At 52.1% G+C, this 16,717-nt stretch overlaps 8 protein-coding genes across 8 annotated transcripts; 6 read left to right on the forward strand and 2 right to left on the reverse strand.

The window, feature by feature from the left end:
* Positions 1-509: 509 nt before the first annotated feature.
* PODANS_5_8220 (uncharacterized protein) lies at positions 510-2,226 on the forward strand (the record flags this gene model as incomplete). Its single annotated transcript, XM_001904605.1, has 3 exons — positions 510-600; positions 661-2,088; positions 2,159-2,226. 3 exons carry the CDS (start codon positions 510-512, stop codon positions 2,224-2,226), a joined length of 1,587 nt encoding a protein of 528 aa, XP_001904640.1.
* A 1,524-nt stretch (positions 2,227-3,750) lies between these two features.
* PODANS_5_8230 (uncharacterized protein) lies at positions 3,751-5,433 on the forward strand (the record flags this gene model as incomplete). The annotated part of the gene is made up of 3 exons (XM_001904606.1): positions 3,751-3,810; positions 3,867-5,243; positions 5,302-5,433. 3 exons carry the CDS (start codon positions 3,751-3,753, stop codon positions 5,431-5,433), a joined length of 1,569 nt encoding a protein of 522 aa, XP_001904641.1.
* A 340-nt stretch (positions 5,434-5,773) lies between these two features.
* PODANS_5_8240 (uncharacterized protein) lies at positions 5,774-6,394 on the reverse strand (the record flags this gene model as incomplete). The annotated part of the gene is made up of 2 exons (XM_001904607.1): positions 5,774-5,974; positions 6,029-6,394. 2 exons carry the CDS (start codon positions 6,392-6,394, stop codon positions 5,774-5,776), a joined length of 567 nt encoding a protein of 188 aa, XP_001904642.1.
* A 395-nt stretch (positions 6,395-6,789) lies between these two features.
* Positions 6,790-7,206, forward strand: PODANS_5_8250 (uncharacterized protein; the record flags this gene model as incomplete). The annotated part of the gene is made up of 2 exons (XM_001904608.1): positions 6,790-6,993; positions 7,051-7,206. 2 exons carry the CDS (start codon positions 6,790-6,792, stop codon positions 7,204-7,206), a joined length of 360 nt encoding a protein of 119 aa, XP_001904643.1.
* A 158-nt stretch (positions 7,207-7,364) lies between these two features.
* PODANS_5_8260 (uncharacterized protein) lies at positions 7,365-8,106 on the reverse strand (the record flags this gene model as incomplete). The annotated part of the gene is made up of 2 exons (XM_001904609.1): positions 7,365-7,590; positions 7,643-8,106. Coding segments are annotated over 2 exons (690 nt in total), but the record flags the coding sequence as incomplete, so codon positions are not given.
* An 860-nt stretch (positions 8,107-8,966) lies between these two features.
* On the forward strand, positions 8,967-10,911 carry PODANS_5_8270 (uncharacterized protein; the record flags this gene model as incomplete). The annotated part of the gene is made up of 2 exons (XM_001904610.1): positions 8,967-10,371; positions 10,442-10,911. The coding sequence occupies 2 exons, from the start codon at positions 8,967-8,969 to the stop codon at positions 10,909-10,911; spliced, it is 1,875 nt and encodes a 624-aa protein (XP_001904645.1).
* Positions 10,912-12,699: 1,788 nt separating this feature from the next.
* On the forward strand, positions 12,700-13,008 carry PODANS_5_8280 (uncharacterized protein; the record flags this gene model as incomplete). The annotated part of the gene is made up of 2 exons (XM_001904611.1): positions 12,700-12,822; positions 12,901-13,008. 2 exons carry the CDS (start codon positions 12,700-12,702, stop codon positions 13,006-13,008), a joined length of 231 nt encoding a protein of 76 aa, XP_001904646.1.
* Positions 13,009-14,029: 1,021 nt separating this feature from the next.
* Positions 14,030-16,242, forward strand: PODANS_5_8290 (uncharacterized protein; the record flags this gene model as incomplete). Its single annotated transcript, XM_001904612.1, has 3 exons — positions 14,030-14,313; positions 14,371-15,598; positions 15,658-16,242. The coding sequence occupies 3 exons, from the start codon at positions 14,030-14,032 to the stop codon at positions 16,240-16,242; spliced, it is 2,097 nt and encodes a 698-aa protein (XP_001904647.1).
* Positions 16,243-16,717: the final 475 nt, after the last annotated feature.

A 16,717-nucleotide genomic window follows, 5' to 3' on the forward strand; every position in this document is an offset into this window, starting at 1 on the left:
ATAGCATCACATCCTCTTGCTCTTTCTGTCCTCTTCAACCATAAACCACATTCTCAGTGCCCTGCACCTGTCATTTTAGCTCCCGGTTGCCCAGCACCCTCCGAACCAAGGAACCCGCGCATACTCTCGGTCGCTAGTGACGAGTAACAAGCCCAGCAGCCAGCCAGTCACCCACCGGCCGCCGTGTCTTCGATCCGTTCTACATACGGTGCTATTGTTATCAAATCAAGAACAACGGGAGACATTTCTCTCGTCTGATTACCCACCGCTCTTATAAGCCATCGTTTCCCGTCATCCTCCCGCTCTCCCATCGACCTTCTTCGCCTCGGGTGGCGTTACCGACACTGCCCCATCCTCTTATATAAGCCGGCACCATTCCCGCCACAAGAAAGCGGAAAGCCGCTGAGGCGACGATCTCCTCTGGAAATATCACGGCTCCTAACAAGAGGGTTCTCGCTTCAGCTGGCCCAGATACCGCTCCTCCCACTCCCGTCACCACCTCCTCCAACATGGACACTGACGACGAGTTCATGTCTACTGTCTCTAGTGAGGATGATATGCTCCCGGATGACAGCGACAATGACATCTCTGGTGATGATGGTGAGTAACCCGTCTTGCGCCTACTCTCCCGATTAAGCACTGACACACAGCCTTGCATAGACTTCGGATTCGACGACGAGCCAGATCCGGATCTCGGCATCCAGCAAGACATAGGCCAGAATAAGAGAGCGCCTTACGATGTCAGCTTCAGGGTGTACGAGCCGCAGGACATACAACAGCAGCAAGACGTTCTAATCGACGAAGTAAACATGATTTTGAACATCTCAAAAGAGGAATCAGCAATTCTATTGCGGCACTTCAGGTGGAACAAAGAGCGTCTCTTGGAGCAGTACATGGACCACCGGGAGAAGGCTCTTGAGGCTGCTGGTCTCTCCCAAACGACATCGGCTCCACCAAAGCTGGAAGTGATACCCGGGTTCTGCTGCGATATCTGCTGCGAGGATGAGGAAGGCCTACAATCGTTTGCCTTGAAGTGCGGCCACCGCTTCTGCGTCGACTGTTACCGCCATTATCTGGGTCAAAAGATCCGAGAGGAAGGCGAGGCTGCGCGCATCCAGTGTCCTGCCGAGGGTTGTAACATCATCATCGATGCTAGATCATTGGACCTGCTCGTAACCGCCGAGCTGACGGAACGATACCACAAACTGCTCAACCGCACCTATGTCGAAGACAAGGAAACGCTAAAGTGGTGTCCCGCCCCTGACTGCCAGAACGCCATCGAGTGTGGCATCAAGAAGAAGGACCTGACGAGGATCGTGCCCACGGTCGCTTGCTCGTGCAGCCATCGGTTTTGCTTTGGGTGCATCCTGAACGATCACCAACCTGCCCCTTGCGAGTTGGTAAAGAAGTGGCTCAAGAAATGTGCCGATGACAGCGAGACGGCGAATTGGATTTCGGCCAACACCAAGGAGTGTCCCAAATGCAATAGCACCATCGAAAAAAACGGAGGTTGCAACCACATGACGTGTCGTAAGTGCAAGCATGAGTTTTGTTGGATGTGCATGGGTCTGTGGTCGGAGCATGGGACGAGCTGGTACAATTGCAACAGGTTTGAGGAAAAGAGCGGGACGGATGCCCGTGATGCCCAGGCCAAATCCAGGGTTTCTCTGGAGCGTTATCTCCATTACTACAACCGCTACGCCAACCACGAACAGTCTGCCCGCCTGGACAAGGACCTTTTTGCGAAGACGGAGAAGAAGATGGTTCAGCTGCAAAAGGAATCGGGCATGTCGTGGATCGAGGTTCAATATCTCAGCGCAGCCTCGATGGCACTGCAGACCTGCCGACAGACGCTCATGTGGACGTACGCTTTTGCCTTTTATCTTGCCAGGAACAACTTGACAACGATTTTTGAGGACAATCAAAAGGACTTGGAGTTGGCGGTCGAGTCTCTTTCCGAGATGTTTGAGAAGCCCGTAACTGAGCTTGCGGATAGCAGGCTCAAGGTGGACATCATGGACAAGACATCCTACTGCAACAAGCGGCGGATCATCTTGCTTGACGACACGGCCCGGAATTTGTCAGAAGGTTTGTCTCGGCCCTACTTACCTACCTATGCCCGTCGCATAGTGTCAAAGTTAACAGCAATGTGTGTTAGGGAAATGGATCTTCAATGTGGAATTCAGCAATCCGACGCCAATCAGCGGGCCAAGCTCCCGTAAGTAGGAGTCACCCGTGGAGATACCCAGAGAGTCACGCATGGAGACACCAGAGACACCAGAGAGGCCCGACAACTTTTGGCGCTTTTTTACGACGACTTTTGGGGCTTCTTCATTGCGATATCCGACGACGACTTTTCAGCACTTTGTGATTGAGTGGATGAGAATCTAGACCAGACCCGGCATTCAGTATGGCCGTGCGCTACTCTTGCTGCCTTTACTTCGCAATTCTGTTTTTTGTTCCTTTCAGCGGCTCGTGGTGGCGTAGCCTAGGTGGGCGGTATGGGCTTTTACGGGGCTTCGGGGTTTATTAGTGTTTGCCTTCAGCGTCGGACGATATCTTTTTGACCATGCGTGAGTCATTGAGAACGGTCTTTTTGGCGGGCATGGGTTAGGAACACATTGGTGGGAGTTTAACATTGCTTTGGGAAGGGAGCTAGGTCTCAAGCTTTCTTGTCTGTTTTGGTATTAGAGAGAAGGGGTAATGCGCATTATCGGGAAACATGGAGGAAAGGGGGAGGGGGAAATCATTATATGGACTTTTTAGTTATCGGCTCTTATTTGGTTGACTCCCTTTTTACTTATGAAGAAATTCAAGCGACGAGCTATAGCCATAGAATCAAGGCTCAAGGTCGAGCGAGACGATTAGTATATTTTAACACATCACTTCTCTAAAAGTCGTCATGCGGACGTGGTGGCCGGTCGTCGTGATTGTGCCCCGCCTTGTGATGTCTTTTTGTCTTGGCTTGGTTCCCGTGGATGGCAGTTCGTGTGGGGTAGAAGTGGCCCCGGAGGCTGAACCGGCATTTAGCATCTGGGGTTTGGGATGGAAGGGATCCACAGCGCCGAGTTTCGGTCCATTTTTTTAGGTGATGCGCCGGGGAGCTGGTGAGACTGTTCGTTTTGTCTAGAAGAGCATATAGATAATAAAAGGGAGCATATGCTCAAAGTGATTAGAGTTCCGAAGACCGAGAGTATAGCTACGTGAGAGAGCATAGATTGAAACAGCCAGGCGGCCTTAAACAATTACCCGCAGCTGCATATATATGCAACCTTGATGAACCACCCACCACCCCCGCGTAAAGACTTTGGCCGACGGTTTCCGGGTCAGGGTCAATTCTCAACCCTCTGCCGAACAGCCTTTCCGAGGGGCGGAGACATGCCGGGGAAGCAGGGACCACGGCTACTGGCGTCGGCCATTGACGGGATTCGTGGGTAATGAACCCATTCGTTGGAAGTTCGCGCGCACGAAGGAAATGGGCCCGCGGCTCTCCGATGACTTGAGTTTACGTAGGCGCTTGTAGTAGGCTATGTTTTCTTTTGAGTCGTTAATTTTCCCATTTTCTCTTTTTTTTTCTCTCCTCTCTCCATCTTCATATCCTGAGTTTTGGGTTACAAAGTTATAACAGTTACTCCTCCCCCACATCTTGTGACTGTTGTACCTCAACCGCTTGTGGCTTTTATCCCACATTATACCCGCTCTCTCTTAACTCCGAACTCACACTCTCATCGTAAAGTGAAAGCCGTCAAGATGCCTTCCACCGCTCTGCGCATGAAGACCCTCAGGGCCTACGCCAAATATGGCCAGAACGTGAGTAGTAAAGTAGAATAGCTCATCACTCATGTTACTCACGCAAAACCCCCCAGTACGGCGCCCTCTTCACCCGCGCCTTCTCCCTCACCCCCCGCCGCTACGAGATCAACAAGATCTACCCCTCAGCCGCCGAAGCAATCAAGGACATGAAGCCCAACTCGACCCTCCTCTGCGGCGGCTTCGGCCTCTGCGGCGTCCCCGACACCCTCATCAACGAAGTCCACAACCGCCCCGACCTCACCGGCCTCACCGCCGTCTCCAACAATGCCGGCACCGACACCTCGGGTCTCGGCAAGCTCCTCAAGACGAAGCAAGTCAAAAAGATGATCGCCTCGTACATTGGCGAGAACAAGACGTTTGAAAAGATGTACCTCACCGGCGAGATCGAGCTCGAGCTCACACCCCAGGGCACCCTCGCCGAGCGTTGCGCCGCCGGCGGGAAGGGTATCCCCGCCTTTTACACCCCCGCTGCTTTTGGCACGGTGGTTCAGACGGGTGAGTTGCCTCTGAGGAATAAACCCGACGGTACACCGGATGAGTTTTCTTATCCGAAGGATGTGAAGGTTTTTAACGGCAAGAGCTACTTGCTTGAGCATGCGATTGCGGGTGATGTTGCTTTTGTCAAGGCGTACAAGGCGGACAGGCTGGGGAACTGCCAGTTTAGGCTGGCGGCTAACAACTTCAACGGGGCGATGGGGAGGAACGCAAAGATGACGATTGTGGAGGCGGAGAATATTGTTGAGCCGGGGGAGATTGCGCCTGAGGCGGTGCATTTGCCTGGGATTTATGTCCAGAGGGTGGTTCAGTCTACTGCGGAGAAGGGGATTGAGAAGTACACGTGGGCCAAGGACCCCAACGAGGAGGCTGACCCCAAGGCTGCTGCTGCGTTGGGTAGCGGTGAGACGAGGGCGAAGAGGGAGATGATTGTTAAGAGAGCTGCCAAGGAGTTCAAGAATGGCATGTATGCCAACCTTGGTATTGGCATGCCTATGCTTGCTCCGGGTTTTGTGGGTGAGGATGTGGAGGTTATGCTCCAGAGCGAGAATGGTATTCTTGGTCTTGGCCCTTACCCACGAAAGGGCGAGGAGGACGCCGATCTTATCAACGCCGGCAAGGAGACTGTCACCCTCCGCCCCGGCGCCTCTGTCTTCGGCTCTGAGGAGTCTTTCGGTATGATCAGAGCTGGCCGTATCAACCTCACCATTCTTGGTGCTATGCAGGTCAGCGCCAGCGGTGACCTCGCCAACTGGATGTTGCCCGGCAAGGTCAAGGGCTTCGGTGGTGCCATGGACTTGGTTTCCAACCCCGAGAAGACCAAGGTCGTCGTCACCATGGAGCACACCGACAAGAAGGGCAACCCCAAGATTGTCAAGCAGTGCGCCTTCCCCTTGACCGGCAAGGCTTGCGTCAGCCGTATCATCACTGAGCTTGTAAGTTTTTCATCACACCCCCCCCCTTAACTTACTGGATCCTAACAGTGTCCAACAGGGTGTCTTCGACGTCGACTTCGCCCACGGCCTCACCCTCATCGAGATCGCCCCCGGCGTCACCGTCGAGGAGATCAAGGCCAAGACCGAGGCACCCTTCCACGTTGCCGAAGACCTCAAGCCCATGCTCTAAGTCTGAGGATCGGATGAGAGAGAACAGTAGAGAAGAGCAGATTTCCTTAACAGGTTTTGGGAAGGTGGTCGTTATGGGTTGGTTGGCTTGGGTAACCGAAAAGATTGAATGGGAATATGTGTATATATATAATGCTGTATGTGTACATTAGGCATGGTTTTGGCTTGTCTTTTTTTAGGATCAAAAAATAGCAGGCCTTTTGGTTATCATTTTCTTTTCTTGCAAAATGTGGTAAAATCAAGGCTTTTGAGCGCCTCATCTCTTATTCCGCGGCAAACAAACAACATCTGTATCATATGACACCGCCCCCCCCCCCTGGAGAACTTCATTTGGGAACAGCTCAAGCCTTACCCAACACATTCTCCGCCAAACTAACACTGGTACCCGTGTTATCCGGCTCAACAGCCACACTCTTCACCTTGCCGCCCTCAACAATAATCGTAAACCTCTTCGACCGCTCATTTCCAAAAATAGCCTTTCCATCCCACAACATATCAAGCGCCTTGGTGAACTCGCCAGACGGATCAGCCAGGAAGCGCACCTATCATTCTTGTTAGCTCTTATAGGTCTCTTTTATTTATCTGTTATCACGTACGTTCTCCTTCCCCTCGGGATTCAACACATCCCCCCAAGCCTTCATCACAAAAACATCATTCACGCTCACCACCGCCACCTGGTCATACTCCTCCGCCTTGGGGTGGGCCAGAAACCCAGGCACATGCGTCGCCGAGCAGGCTGGCGAGAACGCGGCGGGGACACCGATGAGGATCATCTTGTTGAGCTTGGAGGCTTCATCGGCGAGGTTGACCTTGTTGCCGGGGGAGGACTCGTGGAGGATGGCGCCGACGTCGGGGAGGGGCTGGCCCGGCTTGATGAACCGGGTCGTGGTGGTAGAGAAAGCTCTAAGGGGGGTGGTAGCGGGGCGGAGGGCCGCGCGGGCGAGGGGGCGGAGGAGGGACATCCTTGTGGTGATATTCAGTTGGAATTGGTGAGGTTTGTTTGGGGAAAGACTGGACCTGACCTTGGGGAGAGACAAGGTGCAATATGTACGGAGATTGGAACAGGCGGGAGAATATCGCTGTAACCGAGCGCGGAGTGGTAGACGTCGGGTCAGTTGGAATTGGCGAGAGCAACTGGCGGGCGGGGGAGGGAGCTTTAGACGAATGACATCACCAGCCCCTTGTCAGAATACAAGGGTTGAAGGGAGCTTGGGCCATCCCGTGGGAGCACTTTCGGTTCTCAGGGTTACGGATACATCTCGACCAGATCAGTTCACCTTCAACCCTGGCCTTTTTCTAGGTACAAACACCTGCACGGAGGGTCCTCAAAGACTGCAAAGACACAATATCAAGCAAGATGGCCTCCCGCGCCATGTGGTACGTCGTCGGGACCAAGAAATCACCCCACGGCACCCTCTACATGCACTGCAATGTCAAGCCAGGAGCCAGCAAGAACCGCGAGGGTGTAGCTTCGGTGGGCGAAGATGCAGTGGAGATATGTGTAGCTGCACAAGCGAGAGAGGGAGAGGCCAATAAAGCAGTCATCAAGGTTCTCAGCGAGGTACTTCTGCGCCGAAAAGATAATCTGTTCGGATTGTTTCTGACACTGGCTTGACAGGTTCTTGACCTTCCCAAGTCCAACCTGGAAATTACCCAGGGCCATAAATCGAGAAATAAGACTGTCGCCGTGATTGGGCCGTGGGTCAACTCTGGCGAGGAGGAGTGTCTCAAGCGGGTCAAGGATTATCTCGACAAGGCTGTGGAAGCGTCCTGACGGTCCGGATTTAGCATTGCTCCGCAACACTTGTCCAGCGACGTCGAATAAGGCCCGAATGTTGGCACACGCTATTACCGCAGAGGCGCATCCGTCTGACCGTTTCCACGCCATAGACACAAGCATAAGCCCTTCCCGGCCTTTTGATCCGCCAAGCGTCATCTTACGCCACGGCCCCGACCTCGGGCAGTACTACTTGTTCCCCTTGTTCCTCGAGTACTACTACTTGCGCCACGCGCACCCCCTCTTGTCGTTCCTCCCCTCGTTGACGATGTTGTCCCCCTAACTGAGGGCGGTGGTACTCGGGATGCGCGACCTGTTGCAGAGTATTTCGGGGCTGGCTTCTTGACGCTCGCTGGTTCGGCGAATGATGTATCGGTTGTCCTAGACCCAAGTTAGCTGTCTGACATCTGCCATCTGATGTCTAGATACCCACATAAAAGTAGGGTCCCCATCAAAGCCATCACTTGATTGCTGCTGCTGTTGCTGCTCTTGTAACTGTTGTTCCTGCTCCCGCGCCCTCATCCTCCTGAAACTCTCCGCCATTGGCCCCTCTGGAAAGTCTACGCAGAAAGCATTCATGTTGAGCCCGTAGAGGAAACTGGCAAAACTCTCGCTAAAGCGCGCCAACGACTCGTGCATCAGCTGGAAGTGCATCATGTTCGCCTCGAGGTCGGCCATGGCATCGGAAAGCTCCGCAAAGGCGGGCTCGAATGCGTTGAGCGGGAAGGACGCATTATCGCCCTGGACACTAGATCGGGCTGATTCGCGAAACGAGGAGCGAGAGGAGGGTCGGAGAGGGGTTGTTGGTCTGCTTCGTGATGTTGAACGGGGGCGCCGTTCTCTGTTGCCGTGTCTGTCTCTTTCCCTCTCGTCGGACGGCATGGTGACGGGTGGTGTTTACTTTGTTTTGTTTGAATTTGGACTTTGATGCCCGAATGCAAGCGGGGCTAGCTAGCAATGGGACGCGATGACGCGCTGGCGCTGGCCTTGTCAATTTGGTGCCCCGCCATCACTCAAAAATGCGACACGTGCCACCTACGGCTAGAAGCGCTAAAACAGGCTGAGGCAGCGGGATGGCGGGGTTCAAGAGATGGAGATGTTCATGCAGGACAGGTTGGATATCTCGGAGGCACCGGCAAGACAGAGATGAGCTTTAGAAGACGGGAATTTCCCCTTTGATCCAAGCGGCGCGGCGGGCACCCAAAACTCTCCGGAAACCCGGTTCTTGAATCCAGGAGTATTGCCCTGTTCCTGCTGGTTGGGATTCCTGCAGTGCCCAGTTCCAATTTTCCAGGGGAGGCCCGAGGACCGGGTTTCCGTTGCTCGATATCGATGTCGTCGTACCCCGCTGCCAATTGATGGCCCGTTTTCTTGCAAATTCCATACCGGCTTCCGCTCCGCTTCGTCCATCTTTGCCGTCTCTTCAACCCTTCCGTGTCCTGTGTCCGTCTCTCTTCCTTCCGGTCACCTCACTCCGAAATCACCTAGGATACCTCTGGAGTTTAGATGCCGGTGTAGGTAGTGTCACCTTTCAACGTAGGTACGTAACCACCCGCTGCGCCTCCACTTGTATCTACGATCTATCCTGCATTTAATGTCATTTTTTTATTTGCGCCCTGAGAGCTGACACGGCACGTCCGGGATAGCCAGGTCTCCTTCGCAAATCATTGTTCGGCCGTTTTCCGAGTTTGCTTGGCCTTGTTGGGTCTCTCCTGTTCAGCCGTGATCAGAGTGTGATCAAACCACCTGCTCGCCTTATGCAGACCTCGCTGCTTTTTAGTGTCTCGCGGTCTGCTTCCTCCCGTATATTGTTATTCACGTCAAAAAAGGGTTTCGGTGTTTCTTCCGCGCATCGTTACATACGATTTAACCAGGTCAACTCTTCAACGTCATCATCGCTCACCTCACTCAAACGTGACCTCAGAAGCTCACCCAAGACTGAAAACTCACCTCTAGTCCAGCGGCAGTTTCAGCAAAGGCAACCTCTCCAGAGCTCCGCTTCAGCACTTTTACTCGCTGCCCTTACCGTTGGCTTAGTATACTCAGCTTACTACTCCTACCACAAAACCTCACCCAAACCCACCTCTCACTCTGAACCTCCTCAAGACATCACCCCCGAAGACCTCACAGCCATGACCTCCGAACTCGCCGCCGGCCGCCCAGGCAACCTCACTTCGGAGCAGGAAGAGAAGCTCCGCCAGCTCTGGAAACTCATCTTCCAAGTGTGCCGCGTAGGCGAAGAAAACCAAGCTCCTGCTGCCAACGTCCCTCAGACAACAACCACTATTTCCGCTCCCCCAGCAGAGGAAGAAAAGAAAAAGTCCCGTATGACCTCCCTTTGGTCCCGCTCCAGCAAGGCCAACAAATCGGAATCTGACGCCGCGTCCACGACTTCTTCTACCGCCCCAACCACCGCCGCCGACGGCGCCCCTGTCACCATCCAGCTCTCCCTCGGATCAAAGGATGGGGAGGCAGACAAGTACGGGCAAACAAAGCACTTTTACGAAACGCTCCAATCCTACCCCCCCTCCGCAATTAGGGATACCATCTGGAGCATGGTCAAGCACGACCACCCTGATGCTTTGGTTTTGCGATTTCTCCGCGCTCGTAAGTGGGATGTGGAAAAGGCGTTGATTATGCTTGTGTCGACGATGGCGTGGAGGGCGAAGGAGATGGATGTGGATGGAGATATCATGAAGAATGGGGAGCTGGAGGCGGTGGAGAAGAATGATGGGATCAGCAAGGACTTTTTGGCGCAGATAAGGAAGGGGATCAGTTATGTTCACGGATGTGACAAGCAGGGGAGGCCGTTGTGTTTTGTGAATGTGAGGTTGCACAAGGCGGGGGAGCAGAGCGAGGAGAGTCTGGAGAGGTATACGGTGTATTTGATTGAGACTTGTCGGATGCTGTTGAGGGGGGGGGTTGATACGGCGGTGAGTTTTATTCGCAAGTTGGAAACAAGGGGGATGGGATTTAAAGGTGGTGGTGGTGGGTTGCATGCTGACGATGAAGGGGACCAGACGATTGTTTTTGACATGACGGGATTCTCGATGGCGAATATGGACTATACGCCTGTCAAGTTTATGATTAAGTGCTTTGAGGCTAATTATCCGGAGTGTTTGGGGACTGTGCTGGTTCACAAGGCTCCGTGGATTTTTCAGGGTATGTCTTTTTTTTTAACGATCCTCCTCTTTTATCGGTTGATACTTACGAAAAATAGGCATCTGGAAAGTCATCCGCGGCTGGCTCGACCCCGTCGTCGCCAACAAGGTGCACTTTACCAATAACGCCACCGAGATGCAAGAGTACATTCCCCTCAAGCACATCCCCAAGGACCTTGACGGGCAGGAGGACTGGTCCTACAAGTATGTCGAGCCGGTGCCGGGTGAGAACGACAAGATGAAGGATACTGCCACGAGAGATGAGCTGTTGAGGCAGAGGGCGGAGCTTTACAAGCAATATGAGGAGGCTACGATGGAGTGGATCAAGACTGCGGATGCGGGGGTGAAGAAGAGGAGGGAAGAGATTGCGGACAAGATGAGGGAGGATTACTGGAGGGTTGATCCGTATATTCGGGCGAGGAGTTATTATGACCGCACGGGGGTGCTGTTGCCGGGTGGTGAGGTGGATTGGTATCCGGGGGAGAAGAAGAATGGGGAGGTCAAGAAGGAGGCGGTCACTTCGCCGGATGATTTGGATTAGGGGGCTAGACGGCGACTGCTGGTGAGGAAGATGAGGAGGGGGAGGGAGGGGTGGAGGAGTTGTGTATAAGACAGATGATAGATCCTAATTACTGAGTTGTTGTGTATAGAGCAGGTATGTTTTCATCTTGGGAGAATGGCTAGGCAGTATATTACTTCCCTGCCAACAAGAACAAAAGTTTTAATCCTCATGTTTGTGTGGATCATGCCAAATTAGGAAGTTCGCTCGGGTAAGGTGTTTGACTCAAGGCCGGAGAAGGAGATTACATTAGTGGCTGGGTAGGGTCGGCTGCGCACTCGCTGTCTAGCTTAACCTATCAATGGGTGGGCGCGGGTGGCGGCTTATTAAAAGTAAAAAAAACACACGCTAGATGGAGTCTGAGGTCTCAGGGAGGGGAAGGCTTATTGAAGTCGTCCGACGCCCGGTGAGCTTTTGTGCTCTGGCATTCTTGCTGGCTTTCATGATGTTGTAGTGATTATTTAGTTTAGTGGGCAGCGGTGAGTTGCTGTCCAAGCATGCATTGCCGTGGTGAGAGACACAGCCCTGCGTTGCCGGATGTTGCGAGTACGATCGGAGGGCAGTGTTCAGGAAGATCTTTGTGGTTATGAGCTCTGCCAGATAAGAAAGGGGTGTAGGCTGGGGGAAACGATGCTTTGTATATCCCAGACAGGCCATGATGTTCATACCACTTATAGCCATTTAAATCGTAAATTACATAAAGCTCTGGCATTTGAGGGCTGGCTTGCTGCTTCTACATGCCCGGTTTGTTGAGTCCCCCGCCAATAACGGCTGGTCAGTCTAAGGCGCCGGGTTTAGGCCGGAGTTCTTAGCTATGTGTATTTAAAGACCTCTTCTTCGTGTGCGATCGGTAACATACTGTAACATACTGGAATTCAGTAACACACCCCGAGCCTAAGGTTGTCCCGACACGATCACACGCTTTTCGTGTCCTATATTGGAGTAACCAGAAAGACACTGTCTTTTATCGTAGCACTTTGCCGCAACGGCAGGTTGGGTTGTTTACAGTCCCCATCACATCGTGGCAACCAACGAGCTCAATGTCACCAGCATGAGTGGTTATGCTATCCTAAAAACAGAGGTCTTGGGGACCATTTTCGATTTATCTGAGCTTATTCGGTGAGTGATTCAGATAGCAGCCTGCCATCCACGAACGTCTTGGCCGGCAGCAGGCTAAGACACAGTCCTCAGAGTGAGGCTGCAAAAAGATGGCGTTTCATCACACCACCCTCGACGATAGTGTGTCTTTCGAGGTTGATATGCATACTGCCGTGAGAAGAAGCGGGGCAGGCACCCGGTTGATTGGACTTGTATGCTTTTGATGATGCTGTGCAGCAGCGCCATAACATGTGTTATTAAGACATATGTAGTTCTGGGCGGTAGAGTGCATGCAAGTGCAGATAACCCACGTATGGTTGTCCAATCGAGCCTGTGGAGTTCTTCGCCGGCGGGATGCCCAGCATGCTCCGGAGCTTGGTGGCGGCCGTGCAATGTGGCCGCGAGCCTTGCCATGGTGAGAAAAAGCTAGGTTGGGCGACAAGGCTCTGAGAAGGCGTCCGACAGTGGAGGTAAAAGGTTGCATTGGGTGTAGAACAATGGTGGGCGGTCTATATCTGCGCGGGGGGAGGAGGATGTTCTGGGTAGGGTATAATAACGTGAGTTCCCATTTGAGTGGGTTGGGAAGATCAAGAATGCCTCGCCATTCTTCCCGTTCTCTCACTCCAAGTGCCTTACATTGTTAAGCTTACCCGGTATCTAGTTTCCACAAAGATGGATGCCCAGGTCCCACAGATGATCAGACAAGAGGTTGATAATTACAGGCTAGAATGGGAGAAACTCCGTGACTACCTTTATACTTTGTTTCCAGAGTACACCGAATACATCGAACTTGAGGTGGGTCAAGGCTTTTTCCACGCAGTCGGTTTGCCCTCTCTGCTTTCAGCTACCTTTTCTAACCCGGCTTGTGCACAGACACATAGAAACGACGTCTATATCGCCTGGATCCCCAATGAATTGACACCAACCGAGATGAACCATATTTACACCAATCTCAGGACGCGCAGGAAGAGGATTCGGTAAAAGGTTTAGGCCTGCGCCTTGCTGTGATGTTAGGTTGATCAGGGGGGGATAAGCTCATGTGATGTGATGGTTTCAGAATTAATGACATCTGAGCTTTCTGTTGTATTTTGGAGAAACCTGTCTGGTGATTGGAATCTTCTCTGGATGTCAAATTTGGGAGCCTAGGGTAGAAAGACAGGCAGACTTCTTGTGGGATGGGGGGAAGCCAGTGGGGCTGGCTGGTGTTAATTAGGCAGTGCTGCTGTGAATAAACCCCAAACTGCATAGGTATCTACCTACCTAGTCAAGATGAGCCTCATTTTTATACCATTTCCACTGACCATCTTAAATGCCCAGTGTCTATTTGACAGCTGTTGGCTGCTCAGAGTGCGCACTGATTATTTATTAAAGCTTGTTTTGTTTCAAATCGGATTGTATCACATATTACGCCCGTAACAAGGCGGACTGCCCGAGCTCTGGCGACTGTGCCAATTTGGACCTCACCAAGCACCCAGCCCACATGCATGGAATGATCAATTTCCGAACAATTACCAACCAATGCCAAAATATCTGCAGAGTCTTCACATTTCACATTTCCTGCTCAGAAGCTATGGAACTTATTGGCGATCCTATGGATCATATAACACGACGTCCCTTCAATACCAGTAGACCTTGCCAGCCCACGGTCAGGTTGTACACCCAGCCTTTTTCCACGAATGCTGTGCACAAAAGTAGCCAACCCTTTCTGTTTGCAGCCATGTCGGAGCCAGACAGCTGGAAAATGCCTGGTTAACGTGTACAGCCACCGCTGTTTCCTTCGCCATCTTTATTTTGCTCTCCAGGCTCACTGAACATTTGGGGGGTAACAACATAGCCGCGATGCGAATACTCAAAAGTGAAATTACACCCGGCGAAGCAATCGCATCCCCTCAACCACTTCGTGTATAAGATCCCTCGTTGCCTCAGCCAGGTAAGAGTCTCCGTGGAAGAAGGGTATTAACTGCGCAACACACAAGCTTCTCAAATGTCTACCCCGAGCACCATGGTCGACTGTTACGACCAGCTTGAATCCTGCTGTGACTTCGCAGAAGCATGGCCTTCGAACCTTTTCCGCTCAAAATGCTTTCGACACACTTCGCAGTCATATCGAAAGCGAATCGCCGAGGTGCAAGAGCGGCTTTTTGATCCCAATCCTGAATATGCCTTGGTGGAGTTCCTTGAAGCATTTCATGGGGAACATGGCTTCCATTCAACAAAGTGCAGTAGCCTGGTTGACTTAAAGCGACATCTCCGAATCAACCGTAAAGACCCGATATGTCGACATGTGTAAGTCACCTTCCCCTCTACCCAGGACCGCTGGCCAGTGCTGACTATTCGAACCAGATTCTTCGAAGCCGAACACTCCCGAGCACCTCTAGACTGTTCAAAAGAGATGTTTGTATTCAGCATGTCGTTTCTTCAAGTCATGGCTCCTTTTGTGGATCTCCTACTGGGCTTTGGGCAGTCGCAGAACAGGAAGGAGTTCCATTATACATCTTTCCGTCACGAGAACTATCTAGTGGCGTCAAAAGTCCAGAATTTCGAAATTCCACGGCTGGGTCGATCTGGTCTGGAGATCAAGCTCTGTTACAATCTATGGAGCGTGGAGTCATCTGTTGGAAACAACTCAGCGGGTTCATTCCGACAGACAGCCCTCTATCACTCTTTCGACCTCCGGTCTGGCCGGTCACTTTGGGTAAACATCAGCGTTAATGCCGAGATGAAAAATCGGATCACCGACGCGGCGAGTTCATATGAGGAATTAACAACAGAGGCGTTGGTAGACATCCAAGGCTCTTTCTCCGCAAGTCTTACTACCCACCTTGTTGCTTTCGAGTGGTGTTCAGAGAACTGGCGTCAATATATTACCAAACTGGAAACGACTTTGCGAGCAATAATCAACAAGGTACAGCGTGCTCCCGTCGGGAAAATGGAGAGCACTCTTGCGCTGGATACCAAAAATCTTCTCAAGGCACTCAAGGCTCCTATAAGCTCTTCACAAATAGTCGAGTCGAACTTGGTCACTTCCCCTGATCTTGTCAACCCAGGAAGCCCAGCCAGCCCCTTCAATTCCACGCGAACCTTCACTCGGCGGAGTACATTGAAGTCAGCAGTTATCAATCCGCTGAACACAAGAGCGTCTACTAATTTGACTGCAACAAGTATGCAGTCCTTCCCGGGTTCCCCTGTCCGGCGAGAAACATTCTCGCCCATACTTGGTTGCCCACCGGAATCATCAACTGAGAAGAAGGGCCGAAGAATCCACCATGATCAAGATCCGTTTGACATGTTGAAAGACATTTCACTTGAGAAGTTACAAGAGCTCAACGGAATTGGAGCGGATCTGCATACCGCTGGCCTCGTGATGAAGTTGGACTCCGACGTCCTTCGTGATGTAATGAGACATTATCAAAGCCTCGTTGAAGCGGAAGAGTTTCCAGCGAACCTCAAGGCTTGTAGGCCAGTGCTTGCTGAGTTCTCTCGACGCGCCATGTCGATTGTGAGAGCCCTAGAGATGGAGCAGACACGGATTGCAACGCTGATGCTCCTCTTCCATGATGGCAGGGGACTGGTATGTTGTGCAACTTAGTTGAACCGCAAGCCTATTGCTAACACGAGAGATCATCACAGTTTGAGCATGTCCTCCAGTTTCGCAACCTGGAACAGAGCAAGCTCTTTAATGCGACTGCCAATATAAGCCAACAGCGGATGGAGGAATTCACGGAGCAAATGCACAAATCGACACTCAATATGGAGTCAGTGACCGAAAGCATGCACGTAATAGCGCAGAAGACCGAGAAGGACACATCTTCGATGCATGTTATCACTATTGTCACCCTTCTCTTCCTACCTGGAACCTTCGTTGCCGTAAGACTCGGCCTGCCGACTTTGATCGCCCATGCATTCACGACTTTACTAACATACAGCCAGACATTCTTCGGCAGCGGTTTATTCCAGTGGGATGAAGCGAATCCGGAAATGAGCTTTCCAATCTGGAAAGGGGAATTCTTCAAACTGTTTGCCAAGATATGCTTCCCCCTCATGGGCGCTACTATCACCATTTGGTGTTTCGTTTCCTATCTGCCTTTTTGGAGGGAGTGCTTGCGAGCATGCTGGAACAGATTGAGAGCATGTTGGAACAGAAAGAAGCTTGCAGACGAAGAGCAAGGAACAACCGCAATGGGTGTTGCGGAGAGGGAATTAAAGCTAAAATAGGGGCAAATATGATGATCGGTATCTAGATGGTACATATGCAAGACCTGAGGAGTTCCTTCTCGAGCATCTGGGCGGCCTCATCTTGATCTGCCGGCTCATCAAGCCTGTGGAAAGCCAAGTCTTCCCCAAAGCATCAAGGACGCTGCATCGCCATGTACGGTGCAGCAACGCCAGGTCAACTGGGCTCTTGGCGCAAGTTCATAAGGCACAGCTATCGTTCACCAGAGAACCGGTAGGCCAATGAGTGGTCGCCTCCCGCGTCTTCGACATCAGGCTAGCCGCTTTCCCCGCAGAAGGTACAATGCCGTGAATGCCTGGCTGGGCTGTTGTGATGCGTAACTCGGCTTCCACTCCCGCCTTGCAGAATGCCTCTTGGGTCAGGTACTCCGCACAAGGCTTTTCACTAGGTTTGCCCTACCGTATGTCATGAGAAGCTTTTGCAGCCCAGTTGCTTATGGCATCAATTAATGTTAAT

This window comes from Podospora anserina, chromosome 5, assembly GCF_000226545.1.
Source record: "Podospora anserina S mat+ genomic DNA chromosome 5, supercontig 9".
NCBI classification, from domain to species: Eukaryota; Fungi; Ascomycota; class Sordariomycetes; order Sordariales; family Podosporaceae; genus Podospora; species Podospora anserina.